Here is a 15,348-nt window from a genome sequence, read left to right as displayed (position 1 = left end):
CCATGACCTGTGATTTGCATTAGTTGCTGATATGACCATCCACCACCTGCTCCCATGGCTTCATATGACCCTGATTGGGGGTCTAAGCAAGTGCTATACCTTTCCCAAGGGTGACCTGCAGGCTGGCAGAGGGAAGGAGTGAGTGTCTTACATCTCCTTTGGTAGCGACGTATCTCCACCCTGCCACCCAAATGTGATTACTACGTATCTGATATGTTGACAATGGAAAGTTAAATATTACTGCACAATTAGAAGAATGAGACAGGTGCTTTGGGAAAGAATTTAGACCCATTTTATCCATTGTTGGATAAAAACTAGAAATTAATAATATATGACACATTCCTTGCCTCCGGTCTTTCTCTTCCATTCAACATCAAGCTTCTCATTCAAAATCACCAAGACCAACGAGCTGATTAATGACTTCAGGAGGAGGAAACCAAAGCCAGTCCTCATGAACTAGCCCTCAAGTGAGGAAATCGATGATCCAGTTGCTCATGGGGATATAGAGGCCTAGGACTTGAAGTTTACTGATTTGATTTCAGGGGAATGATAGTATTGAATAACGAGCCATTGTTGAAGAAAAGCCTGATGTATGGATCTTTGCTGTCCAGATGTTCCAGGGTTGAGTGAAGAGCCAGTGAGATGGCATCTGCTGTTGACCTGTTGTGACGGTAGGCAAATTGGAGTGGATCCAAGTTGCTTCTCAGTCAGGAATTGGTAAGTTTCATCACAGTGGATGCAAGTGCTACTGGATGATATTATTATCTTTTTCTTTTGCATTTGCACAATTTGTTGTCTTTTGCACATTAGTTGTTTGTCCTGTTGGGGGCAGTCTTTCATTGATTCTATTGTGTTTCTTGGCAATTCTGTGTACGGCAGCAAGAACATGAGTCTCAGGGTTGTATATGGTGACATATTTATACTTCGACAATAAATTTACTTTGAACTTTGAAAAAAATAAAAGAAAAGCATTAAATCTAAATGATGAGAGATTGAGGACTTCTGATATGCACAGTTTCTGGGTATCCTCATAGAAGAGGAGAGGACACAGATAATAAATAACATTTATTCATGGAATGCAACAAGGGGAACAGGATACGAAAGTATCAGTTCATAGTTCACTTATTATGAGGCATTCAGACCAGATATGCAACACCTGTGTGCAGGGATAGTCTCCCCATTAAAGGAATGATGTCATTGTATTGGAAAAAGTTCAGCAAAGGTGTGATAACTGGAATGGTTTGGTTAACTTATAAGGAAGGGTTGGGCAAGCTTGGTCTGCCGGAATGACTGAAGTGCATCAGATCCTGACGTGTGTCATGACGGTGGATAGGAAGTGAATGTTTCCTCTTGTGAGCAAGTCTGCAATTAGTGATCCCCGCTTAAACATGAGCGGTCACATCTTTAACACAGAAGTTAGCTGAATCTTTTTCTCTGCGTTTGAGACTCTACTTCAAAGAGCATTCTTTTTGGCATTCCTTTAAGACAGATGTAGAGATATTCTTGAAAAGCAAGTGGTTGAAAGGTTACCAGGAGTAGTGGGAGCACAAAGTTATGGTTCAATTTGTGATCTTACTAAATGGAGGTGCAGGTTTGAAGAGACTTTTGCCCCTAATTTGTGCATTTGCGTTTCTTCCCAAGGCTGCTACCAATCAGCTATTTAACATTGAAAACTGGTAAACGTATGAGCTGTCACATGTAGGAAGAATCCCTGAGAACATCCCGTAACTATATCTCTTTCCTAGGTGTTTGGTCACTAATTCTAACAATTTTCTCTCTGACTCCATGCTCTATTGTGTCTAATTGCACTCCTGTTATGTACCTTGCATTGAAGTTATGTGTTAAAATCTTTCTATGCAAGCAAAGAGCACCCGTGAAAAAGCTACATCAGGCTTAAAATGGAACAGGCTCATAAATTCACCGTGGGCATAATCGCTGCAAGAATTGATTTTGGGCTCAGGTTTTCACAGGCTCTCTCAAGACATATTACTTTGATGGAGTTTGTTTAATAGAAATCAATGGATAAAGAGAACAGATTGTTTACTTTGGCTATGCTTACTTTTACTCTGTTGTTATGTGATGTATTGGGCTATTCCCCAAGAATCATAGGAAGTTCGAGCACAGATGTTGTGTGACATCAAAATAAGGCTGAAATGTAATGGCCCACACAAGTTAATGTGCTCTGAGTGTTCCTTCTCGAAGCCCACACTCAAATATGTTAATCCATATTGCACCGATGAACTAAAAAATGAACCAATTGGTTCGCAGGAAGGTAAGAAAACTGAGAGTGCTAGAACATAGAACATTACAGGCCCTTTGGCCCAAAATGTTGTGTTGAACTTTTAACCTATTCTAAGATCATCTTTACTCTTATAAAACCCTCCATTTTTCTATCATCTATGTGCCGAGCTAAATTTCTTTAATGCCCCGAATGTGCCTGCTCAATGAAGTTCGAAGTGAATTTATTATCAAAGTACTCGAATGTCACCATATACTTCCCTGAGATTCATTTGCTTGTGGACATTGAATGCAAATACAACTTCGCACAACAGAATTCATGAAAAACCACACAAAACAACCCAGTGTGCAAAAGACAACAGACCATGCAAATATGTAAAGAAATAATAATAATAAGTAAACAATAAACACAACACACAACATCAGCTCCATCCTGAAGAAGGCCCAGCAGCGGATGTACTTCCTGCGGCTCTTGAGGAAATATGGTCTGCCTCAGGAATTGCTGCTGCAGTTCTACACTGCAGTCATTGAGTCTGTCCTGTGCACCTCCATCACTGTGTGGTTTGGAGCCGCCACCAAGCAGGATAGAACCAGACTACAGCGCACAGTGGGGACTGCCGAGCGCATCATTGGAGCCTCCCTGCCCTCTATTGTGGACCTGTACTCTTCCAGGTTGAAGAAGAGGGCGGGGAACATCATAAAGGACTCCTTCCATCCTGCGCATGGACTGTTTGAACTGCTTCCGTCTGGTAGGCGCTTCAGATCCCTTCAGACTAAGACTAATAGGCACTGGAGAAGTTTTTTCCCTACTGCGGTCACTTTGCTGAACAGTTAACTGCCGGTTAACTGTCGGCTAACTATTACTTGGATTGCACTACCTGTATGTATAATCTATATTTTCATTTATATTTATCATTATTATTGTTATTGTTATGAGCGGAGAGACAACATCTGCCGGAAGTAAATTCCTTGTATGTGCACAGGTACTTGGCGATTAAAGTCTGATTCTGATTCTGATAAATGTCAAGAGCATGAGATAAAGAATCTTTTAAAATGAGTCTATAGGTTGTGGGAACAATTCAGTGTTGGGGTGAGTGGTTATCACCTCTGGTTCAAGAGCATGGTATTTGAGGGGTAATAATTGATGTGGGTCCTGAGGCTCCTATACCTTCTTCCTGATGGTAGCATTGAGAAGAAAGCATGGCCTAAAAGATAGAGGTCCTTAATGATAGATGCTGCTTTCTTGTGACAGCACTCCTTGGAGATGGGGTAAGAGCTGTAGCCATGACTTTTTGTAGATTTTTTGTTCAAGGACATTTGTCTTTCCAAACAGGCTGAGATGCAACCAGTCAATATACTCTCTACCGTGCATCTGTGGAAGCTTGTCAAAGATTTGGATGACATGCCATCTCTTCACAAACTTCTAAGAAAGTAGAGGTGCTGCCATGCTTTTTTTATAATGGCACTTACGTGCAGGATCCAGGACAGGTCCTGTGAAATAATGATGCTAAGGAATTTAAAGTTGCTGACTCTCTCCACCTCTGATCTCCTGACAACAACACCTTGCAGGGAGTTCCATGCACTTTAGATTTTCTGTGTGAAAAACATATCTTATAATCCTCCCTATACTTTTCTGCAATTACCTGAAAATTATGTCTCCTTGTCCTTTCCATCCTGGGAAAAAGTCCATAAATCCATAAGATACAGGAGCAGAATGAGGCCATTAGGTCCATATAGTGCACTGTGCCATTCCGTTAAGGTTAATTTAGTATCCCTCTCAAACCCCTTCTTCTGCTTTCTCCCTATAACCTTTAATGCCTTTACAAATCAAGAACCTCTGTCAGCCTCTGCTTCAAATATACCCAGTGGCTTGACCTCCACAGCCTCCTGTCACAATGAATTCTACAGATTCACTACCTTCTGGCTGAAGAAATTTCTCCCCATCTTTGTTCTAAATGGACATCCTTCTATTCCAAAGCTGCACCCTCTACTCCTAGACTCCCAAAATATAGCAAACATCCTCTCCGTGTTCACTCTATCTAGGCCTTTCACTTCTTGATGGGCTTCAAAGAGTTCTCTGTCTCTGTTCATCGAAAGTCTTTTCACCTTGTATGTTTCTATTAAGACTCCTCTCATCCTCCTTCGCTTCAGAAAGAAAAACCCTAACTAGTTCAGCCTATCCTCATAAGACATGCTTTCCAATCCAGACAGCATCCTGGTGAATGTCAGCATCAACATAGATGAACCTGCTGCAATTCAGGATGACTCAGAGCTTCATGGACACTGGGAGGGAAACAGGGAAGAGAGAGAGAGTGTGTGTGTGTGTGTGTGTGTGAGAGAGAGAGAGAGAGAGAGAGAGAAGCAAAGAAATTGAGGAGAAATGATATCACATGCTAAACCATGAAGCTATCTACAGTACTGTACATAAGTCTTAGGCACATATATACAGCTAGGGTGCCTAATCCTTTTGCACTGTACTATATTTGTCAACACCGAACAGATAGCAGTTTTGCAAATCTTATGGCAACAAAGAATGTTTAGAATGGCGAGAATAGAGCTCCATGGGAACGACATGGGACAGGTGGCAGAAGAGTACCGGGGCGGGGGTTGGTGTGGGTACAGAGACATTCAGCCCTGAGACATCAGGCAAGGCCATTTATTCCCAAGCAATTGGTTTACTGTTCATTACAGAATGTCTCTCTGGTGCTTCCTGCTCCCTCCCCATTCCCTTCCCCAGTTCTTAACCACGATTCCCATCTCCCTGACCTTTTCCCACTCTCAGTCCACAACAGATATCCATATTAGATCCACCTTTATCAATACTTACATATGTCATGAAATATATTTTTTGTGGCAGCTGTACAGTGCAATACAGAAAATTACTACAGTACTGTGCAAAAGTCTTAGGCACCCTGGATATATACATGTGCCCAATACTTTTGGAGAGTACTGTATTTTGCAGATACACAGTACCTAACATATATTATCTAGTCATTAGCACAATGCTGTTTATACTGAACGGTGATGTTTATGGGAGGATGCTATGTACTAATCAGAGGTTGGCTTTCCTACACTTTTAAACATACTTCATTAGCAGTCAAGTACTTTGAGATGGTCAGAATGTGTGCTAGATGTCATACTTGTGCAAAATCTTCATATTCTAACTTAGAAAATGGACAACCCTCTTTTTGTTATTTTCAGAGCCACCACCTTGTGTTTCTGCCTCATGCCTTGTGTTTAGAAATCACTCCTTGGGTTGACAGCCTCATTACTTGTTGAAACGTGTAAGTAAGAGGAACCTCAATGAAATCTCAATCTGTAGCGATCAACGGAATGCAGCAATTTCAAGCAATCAACCAGATTTATAACAGTTTTCAGGATTGAGATTCTGTGGCGCAGAACAGCAAGACATTAGTTGTATGTAATGAGTCGTCCTGTCAGGTCTCATTTATAGTGTGCAAGGCTTATACCTTTGAAGTCTCCCTCTTTTATTCATGTAATAATGCCAGAATATCATTGTAAATGGTAGTTTGTTTCCTTTTTAAAGTTGAATAGGATAGCAATCGAAGTGACTGGGCACTTGTCTTTTCCTGACGAAGTGCTGCAGCTTCCATTTGGCACCTGTCTGTCAGGAAGCATCTGCCTCATTGCTATTCCCATGCTTCCAAGTAAGTGGTTCCTGACAGTCCTAAGGGCAGCAAGTTCCAATAGCAAGTGCACCTTGTAGGTGTTCTGAGTGCAACAAATGCGTGTCTTATTGCTGCTCCCATGACAGCAATCATCTCGTTATTAGTGCCCCACTGCAAACACACATCATGCAATTGTCCTGGGAGCTACAGCTTAATGCTCATCACCATTCCCATACTTGTCACGCCCATCCCAAGATGGCTCTTAACATTTTCACCGGAGGCAAGTGAACATCCGCACACACAAATAGTAATGCTACAGTTCTATGTTCTGTGCTGCACTATTTTATGTTCTATGTTCCATGTTTTTTCTTGTTCTGCCATTAGTATCCTCAGACATGGTGCACTGCTTGTTACTTCCCTTCTAATACTGACTACAGAAGTGAATCTGCTTCTCAACCTCATTCCAAATTTCAATACTATCCTGGTGTGGGAAGTACATTCCTTAACATATTTGTGCAGCACTAAATGAGAATCCCAAATAATCCCAACAGAACAAAGTGTTCTTCCCAAATACATCCCATTAAACATTGTGCACTTTCCACATAATCTCCAAACAACTAAATATTCTTCTGACAGAGGTTCAGCAGAATTGTGTTCCAACACTGACCCCACAGATCTAATGATCTTCTTCACAGATTCCTCGGAAAAAACTATCCCTCCCCTCATAAAGTTCCATGAAATTAAGGGTCTCCCCAAAGAACTGTGCTCCCTTAAGGTTCCTATGGAAACAAATTCCCTTCCCACACAGTTCCCAGAGAAGCAAGTGACTTCCTGATACCTTCCTCTCAGAACTACGTGGCCCTCACAGTTCTGACCAACTAAATATGTTCCTCACATAATGCCCACAAACCCAAATGCCCCTTTTATATAGACACCATAAGAACAAATGGTCGCTGAAAGTACCTCCGCTTGCCCACAGTCACCACAGAATATACCACAGCCACTCCTCATATAAACACTGCAGAATCCAGGCTGTCTACAGAGCCAAAACTGCACACTGTCCCTACTTCACCACTGTCTTTGAAAGCTATTTCTTCACAACACCACTCCTTTCATTTCGACTTACCATCCTCACCTTACTTCATTTCATAACGATTACTTAAAAAAAAACAAATTGCAAGGTAAGAATTTTGAAGCAAGAATTGGTATCTTTACCTGAGTGTGTGAAGGGTTAAGGCCTTTCCTTATGTACAAGCCGAAAAGTGCATCCTTCCCCAGAGAGACGTTGAATTTGACGAACTGTGGTCGTCCGATATATAACTGGGATCTCCAGAACACTGCTGGGGGCACCTCCTGTGACACCCTTCGCCCGATGTCCACATCTCCCAAGTCAATGCTGCTATTTTTAATAGCGACTGTCCCTATAAAAGAAAAGACAGGAACCTCAGAGCAGAGTTCAGCATGTGTACAGACAGTGTAAGAACAAGGAAAAGCACAGCAATGGCCTTCCTCATTTTATAGCGGCCGCATCTCAGGAAAGCAAGAGTTTGGTTTTCTATTGTCTTGACTTTCCTTTCTAATTCCAAACTATTTTGCAGATTAACTTGAATTATAGTCTGATAAGGCTATTTTTTTTCTTGTGATGCGATCACCTCTATTAATCAGAGTTTGAAAATGAGGAATGAAAATACATCTTCTGATTGTTAGAATTCATGTAGAGAGCACAATCAAGCAGGATCATTCCACATAAATAGGAGCTTAGCATTAAATTTACTCACCTTGTGGAACAGATGGGATTAACTTGTCCGCCTTCTTGCAGGCTGATTTATTTTTCTTTCCATTACAGCTAGTGGAGTGGGGCGCAAAATGAGTGGCTAATTTAACCCTGTCTCCCATGGACAATGGGGGGAAAGGAGGGGAGGTACAGGTGGTGTTTTGCTTGCCTTAGCCCTTTTGGATGGGTATTCAAAAAAAATATATATATACAAAATGTTGAACCAGGGTTTGAGAAGCATCAGATGCTATTTTTGGAGAATGTACCCACTGGGCTATCAGGAAAAGATGGAAAGATGAATTCAGATTCAGAACTAGGTTTAATATCACCGGCAGATGTCAAGAAAGTTGTGAACTTTGCAGCAGCAGTACAATTCAATATATAATTATAGAAAAAAAACTGTGAGTTATGGTAAGTATATATATAAAATCAAATAGTTAAATAAGTAGTGCAAAAAAAATAAAAATAACAAAGTAGTTAGGTAGTGTTCATGGATTCAATGTCCATTCAGTAATCAGATGGCAGAGGGGAAGAAGCTGTTCCTGAATTATTGAGTATGTGCCTTCAGACTCCTGTACTTCCATCCTGATGGTAGCAATGACAAGAGGGGATTCCCTGGGGGATGGGGGTCCATAATGATGGATGCCGCCTTTTTGAGGCAACGCTCCTTGAAGATATCCTGGTTATGATGGAGGCTCTTGCCTATGATGGAGCTGATTAAATTTACAACTCTCTGCAGCTTATTTTGGTCCTGTGCAGTAGCACCCTTCCCCTCCACACCAATGATGCAGCCAGTCAGAATACTTTCCATGGCACATCTGTAGAAATTTGCACATGTTCTAGGTGACATACCAAATTTTCTCAAACTCCTCAAGAAATAGCCACTATTGTGCCTTCTTTATAGCTGCATCAATATGTTGGGCCCAGTTTAGATCTTAACATTAATTTCCTAATGATCAACACTTAGAGACTAAGTGGTTGACACTGGGATGCTAGCTACCCTCTGAAGTGTTGGTGCGTGGCCTAGTGGATAAGGCATTGGTCTAGGGATCTGGAGGTCACTGGTTCGAGCCTCAGCTGAGGCAGCGTGTTGTGTCCTTGAGCAAGGCACTTAACAACACATTGCTCTACGATGACACCGGTGCCAAGCTGCTTGGGTCCTAGTGCCCTTCCCTTGGACAACATCGGTGGCATGGAGAGGGGAAGGCTTGCAGCTTGGGCAACTGCCGGTCTCCCATACAACCCTGTCCAGGCCTACGCCCTGGAAACCTTCCAAGGCGCAAATCCATGGTCTCACGAGACTAACGGATGCAGAGTGTAATAGACCCTCTGAATGAAAATGAGCATTCTAATGACCAATAATAAAGTGAAAACTAAATGTCTTCAACCTGAAACACTAAGCCTCCTTCTCTTCTTGCAGATGCCTGGCCAACAAAGTATTTTCAGCATTTTCTGAATTTATTTAGATTTCCAGAATCTGTGGTTCTTTTGATTTTTACCAATTTGGATCAAACCCGACAGGGGAAATCCTTGCCTCATTACAGGCTAGAAAGGACATAAAGGAAACCTATTTGAAAAAATCTGGTAGAGTTGAATTGCAAATACAAATGGGACATTTACTGAGCCAGTTTAGAATACACTTGTACCGGAGTTATTTTCAGGAGAAGCCATTCCCAATATTTTCAGGAAATCAACAGCTGGAACAGTCGCTTGTGTTAAAACACCATGTCTAAACACACAAGATCAAAATGCATCTGAGCACAGAGTAGGTTGTGCATTGGCACCTTCACCTAGTGTTTTGGTGCATGCATATTGGCTGGTCTCACCAGCACATTTCAGCAGCTATTGTTCACAAAACTTATTTCGCCAGCACAGATTCTGCAGATACGGGAATTCCAGAGCAGCACAAACCAAATGCTAGAGGAACTCAGCAGGTCAGGCAGCATCTATGTAGAGGAATAAAGTGTTGACTTTTTAGGCTGATACCCTTCAACAGGACCTGTTGTGATTGTTAGGCATTTTATTGTGCATTTTGTGAGTGTTAATCTGATGTGTTACTTGTGTGTTTAATTGTCTCATTCTCCTCACAGGCTCAAAAATACCATGGTATGGATTCCTATCAAAATGCCAAAGAAAACGTGTTAATTTTTTTTTAAAAATCGCAAAATACATCCTGGCCCCTGACTCCAATGCCAGATGAATCAATGCTTTTCCTGCTTGTTTTCTACTATACTTACACATGTGCTAGAATGAAACAATACATAATCTAAGAAAGATTTCATAGAGCAATTACATATTTTTATTCCTTAATTTCCCTAGCCTTGGAATTAAAACAATGCTGTTTACACTTAAACAGTGATGAGATGCTGATAAATTGCAAGCCTTCCTCTTACAGTATTCATATGGTGGACTGATTCCTCATGGATTGCTGCAGACTACAGCTCTCTGTTCATTTTTTCCAGATATGGCTGCGGTTCTAAACTTTGCTACAGTTACTCAGAGAATACTGTGATTTTTTTTTGATTTGCATTAGAGTTCTGCTAATACTGGGCTATTTAAACGCAGCACGCCTTAATAAACATTTAAAAAAATTGAACCAGAGTATAGTTCAGTTCAAACTAAATTTGAAGGTACATTCAAACAAGTTGCAAGGGAAAAAGAGATGCAACTTGAATTGGCAGACAGAAAGGAATCAGAACTGGACGACATTAAAGAAGCAGCACTCGGATAAGAATTGATTAGAGATAGGACAGCAGGAACCAGAAAGAGAAGAGACTGTGAACTTGAGAGGGAGAAAGGTGTTTAGTACTTTGAAAAGTGAAGAGAATTGCATTGCTATTAAACTATATGTAGAGTATAACTAATTACTAAATCAACGGCTAAGAAATTGGATTCTGCTGCTAAATGTCGAACTAATGAATATCAGTTTGACCCAGCGCACTCACACCTTAATTTCACGTGCACAGTTCATTATCATGACTGCAGCATCCAGTCAGCAAGGATGAGGTACTTATTACATTGGAGATCATCCACAAAGTGGACTTCAGGGAGTTACAGCTCCACCAGCAGCTAGCAGTTACTATTCCGTGCGGTGCTTGCATTTTTTAAAGGCTAGATGATTGTTACCTCCTCATCCCTTGATGTCCAGAAAACTATTGATCTCCACTTTGAAAAGACTCGATAGCTGGTGCACCCCAGCCCTCCAGGACAGAGAGTCCAATTGTTTGTTACATGATCAAGTGGAAAAATGCAGGCTCACTTTTAACATTTAAGAAAAACTTGGACAGGTACATGGGTGACAAGTGTATGGAGGGATATGGTCCAGGTGCAGGTCAGTGGGACTCGGCAGAAAAATGGTTCAGCACAGCCAAGAAGGGCCAAAAGGCCTGTTTCTGTGCTGTACTGTTCTATGGTACTATAAAAATGTAAGAAATTAGGAGCAGGAATAAGCTACTGGACCCCTCCAGTTTACCACACCATTCAAGGTAATCATGGTTGATCAAATCCAGGCCCAAATTTTTCTTCTGTGCTAGTTCCTCAAAATTCCTCAGTTCCTTGTGTCTATATCCTCTTTAAATATCCTTCACAATCCTCTAGACTAGAGAGCTCATCTCCTACTGTGAGATGATCATCACCCTCAGAGTGAAGAAATCACTTCTCATCACAGGCATTAATGGCCTATCCTGAAACTATGGCTGCAGCTCCTAACTTCCTCAGCCAAGGGAAACATCTTCTCTGCATGCATCAAGTCTGTTAGCTCTTAAGCATTTTATATTCCTCAATGAGATCTGCTCTCCTTCTTTTCAACTCCAGAGAATACCATCCCAATCTACTGAATCTCGCAATCCCAATCTACTCAATCTCTCCTCTTACAGCATCCTACCGTCTTTCATGATCTGTAAACAGAAAGATAGTGGCCTGCAGTAGAGAAGAACAATAGTTAAGACATACTGTAGCTTTCTAGTTGGATCTTTACCCACAGTGGAGGGCATCTCAGGGGAATGATTTTGATGAACAATAGCTTTTGGATGTATTACTTATTCCCCAAATACAAGCATAACCTGTGATTTTTGAATGTTGATGAGTTATGCATTTCTGGCCAGGACATTTCTCTGTCCTCTGGCAAAGTAACGTTTACATTCAGTACATCTCCTGCCATAAATCCCCCATTTCTTGCCTCCTTGCCAGCTCCCAGTGGGTATAATCCCATCCATCTCACACTGCCTCTCCCTACACTCCCAGTAACCACACAACTCATTCTCCCTCACATGTCTATCAACTCCTTTTAATTCTTTTGCCATTACCTGGAGTTGGGGGAACTCATAGCAACTACTTTACCTACCAGCATGACTTTGGGAAGTGTGAGGAAACCAAAGCTGCCACTCCACTGTGCTGTCCTAATTTCCTGAAAAGTAATTTAGAATTCTATTGGACAGTGAAGGTTGGGATTGTTGGATTTTTTTTTTTGCTGCAAATACAGCATGGTAACAGGTCCTTTCAGCTCAAAGAGCCTAGATCACCCAATTACATCCATGTGACTTACTAACCTCTATGTCTTTGGAACGTGGGAGGAAACTGGAGCACCTGGAGGTTACCCACAAGGCTATAGGGAGAATGTAGAAACTCTTTACAGGCAGTGATGGAATTGAACCTTGATCATTGGCACTGTTGTAGCATCACTCTAACTGCAACACTGGCATATATTCTTCCATCTTAAAGGTCAGCTTCCTCCTGCATGCTTCACCCAGCACCAGGTGTTTCAAGAAGGTGGCATCAATGCCAATTCAGCATTGTTTTTGGACTCATGTCATTAGATGCTTTTGCTACATACATATGTATGCATGCATTGTGCAGGGAACTCTTCCATTCAGTTAGCTGAAGTATGTGAGGTCTGTTATTCAATGAACAAGGTTCAAGAAAATCACTGTTACATAGTGCATTAGAAACAATGGCACATGGCCCAAATTTACAACCACTTCAACTTTCATAAGTGACATTTCACAATGAAATGCAATTTTACAATTACTGAGCAACAGCTAATGTACTGTTAAAACATATTTGATGCAATGGCAATGTTGGTGACAAACAGTAAATTAATCTGTTAGGCATTCCAACCACCAGCTGCATATTTATAGCATGGTTTGCAAGAGAAATTATCAGAACATGTTGCAGCCTGCTTGGTGGTGAAGATGATGAACACCAATGGCCAAAATGATAAATTGCTGAGATGTGATGACTGTCGGATCTTTTAAAACCAATATCTGTAGGTTGAATGGGCAGAAAAAGGCATGTATTTAGATTACAGAGGACTAATTTTCCAAGTGCCCTGTTTCTAATCTATACTTGCTGGCTCTTCAAAAGGAGTATTCACTTCCTCTTGCCCTTCCCACTGAGAATGTATGAATTAACAGAACCCCAAGGCTTTTAGCCTCGAGTTATTCCTGGCTTGCTGCTTGGATTGTCATATGGATTATTTCTGGAACAGCATGAGAGGTGCTGAGCCAGCCAATCCCAGTTTGCAATGCTGCCAGTGGCTGCAGTGACCACAATGGCTTTCACAATATTCTTAATCAAAGAATTGATTTGCATGGAGAGCAATGGTGTGTGAAAGTATCAGGACATTATGGTGTGATGTAAGTAATGGCTGATATTATTGCTGCCACTATTTCCCAGTATTTTTGTACCATTACTTGAACTCTGCAAATTAGATTCACCATTACAATGGTGCAATTGTCCATGAAATTCAATGTTCATGACTCTTTCTGATGCTAAAAAAATATATTAACAGCAAGAGGGGGTGACCCTTCACTGGCTTCAGGCTCTGGAACATACTTATTGCTTAAATGTGAGGGAACAGCATTAATAGGTCCTGTTGCTATCATTACTTAGTATTTTTTGAGGCAACACTGCTACTTACCATGTGCTTCAGAAACTCAGAAGCCTTCCTTCCACAAATGGCCCAGAAAATTTGCAGGATTAGTCTGTGTGGGTAGCCTGAAACATATCTTATCCCTGTGATGCCTCCCGCCTGGCCTCTTCACCATCTCCAAATCCCTCTTTCCACCAATTAAGTTTGCTGAGCTCGTCTCCTCATAAGGATTGTAGCCCGCACCTAAAGCTGAGCAAATTATTTCAGCGCACTGCATGTGCCATTGGGTCTAATGCTGAACATGCCCACACATGGCTGAAATCCCAGCTTGTCCATGTCTCTTGTTGAGGAGCTCATCCTACCTACATATGTGTTTCTCTGTAGGCAGTAAAGCTGTGCTGTTGCTGAGTGCCTTCCTAACATTAGCCAGTTGGAACCAATTCTCCTAGGGGTAATTATCTAATCTCCATGCTCACTTGCACGATATGAACTGCGAAGTCACCTGAGTAGCTGTCTGGTGCTTGAGGAAGTTGAGAGATTACACACCTATACACTATGGAGAGTACCCTACAAACCATACTGGATTCCTTTAAAATGAGCTGTCAACAAGTTTTGCTTATTATCATAACTGGGAGTGATTTACAGGCTGTAATTTAATCAAAGGGCTCAGGTGGTCTCTTGCAATATAATGGATGTCTGGGAATGAATCCAAGGCAGATCTCACCAAAGAGTTCGTGATGCATTCAAAGTTGCTTGAGTAAAGTTTGAGCAGATCAAAGCAGTGATCTGGATGACACACTGATATTGCAGTCTTGAAATTAGTTCGGGCAGTGTGTGTTCTGCAGACTGTACACTGTTCTCACAGACCACCAGTTATCGGCATGCCCTGTACTGCTCCAAGCTAACAAGTTGGATCCAATGACTGCAAATTTATTAAGAAACAAGCAGCAGCTATCAGTGTGGTAGCAAACTGTACAGATCACAGAGGGGGCATAATGATTTGTGATCCCCAGTTGGAAATTCAGACGCTTTTTACAGTGAAAACACAACAGGCCTAAACTATTCCTTAAAATCCACTTAATGCTCTTTCCCCCTGTACAGACGCATCCTGGTTTGAGCTGGTGCTGCAAGTATCTCATGGCTCCAAATGCTGCACTGAAAACTTTTCCATTAAGGACACAATTGTAACTCCTTAACCAACAGATGTAGTTAAAATGGAGCACAAGACATGGCTCCCCGTCCTGGTGACTCAAATTCCAAATGACATGCATCAAGGATAAACCTCAAAGCCGAAGTTTGAAAATGCAGATTGTTCCTTGATGCTGATGATGTCCTTGGGGCTCATCTGGAATTTTAATTCCAAAACTTACAGGCCAATAGAAACCTCAGGGATCACTTGTCCACACTGAATAACTGATTATTCAAAATTGTGCCAGAAGTCATCCACTTAGGACTCGCAGTGACAGTCTTTTGTCATCTGACACTCAAAGGACTGTCACCAGTCATATGGATCTTTCAACCCATTTCAACAGGAAAGACTCCCTCAGAATAGATACAGAAAATGCAGAAAATAACAGTGCCCAAACACCTGGATGTACTGATTCTGTTCATCTTTAAATTCCCCTCTCAACTTTAAGTAGACTCTTATCTCAGAGATCTGAAGGCATTAGCTGTCTACTGGAAAAACGGTTGTGTTATTGTGGGCACTGGCAAAATGACTGCTGGCATGAATTATACGGACATGGGTCTATATATATTTATTATGAAGTTCATCTCTCTACAAAACAATGGTGTGATCCTATTATAATTTTCAGTATTTTCATTCAAATTAGTAACTC

General features: G+C 41.4%; 1 protein-coding gene across 1 annotated transcript in view; it reads right to left on the bottom strand.

Moving 5' to 3' along the window:
* Nucleotides 1-15,348, bottom strand: part of LOC132405597 (teneurin-2-like) — a 1,448,984-nt gene that overhangs the window by 161,321 nt on the left and 1,272,315 nt on the right. The window contains exon 9 of the mRNA XM_059990528.1: nt 7,083-7,288. Within this exon, the coding sequence (XP_059846511.1) occupies nt 7,083-7,288 (206 nt within the window). The remainder of the gene's footprint in view (nt 1-7,082; nt 7,289-15,348) is intronic.

Source organism: Hypanus sabinus, chromosome 15 (assembly GCF_030144855.1).
Source record: "Hypanus sabinus isolate sHypSab1 chromosome 15, sHypSab1.hap1, whole genome shotgun sequence".
In the NCBI taxonomy this organism is placed as follows: Eukaryota; Metazoa; Chordata; class Chondrichthyes; order Myliobatiformes; family Dasyatidae; genus Hypanus; species Hypanus sabinus.
Note: the sequence above shows the minus strand (reverse complement) of the source record. Positions and strands in the feature narration are given on the sequence as shown.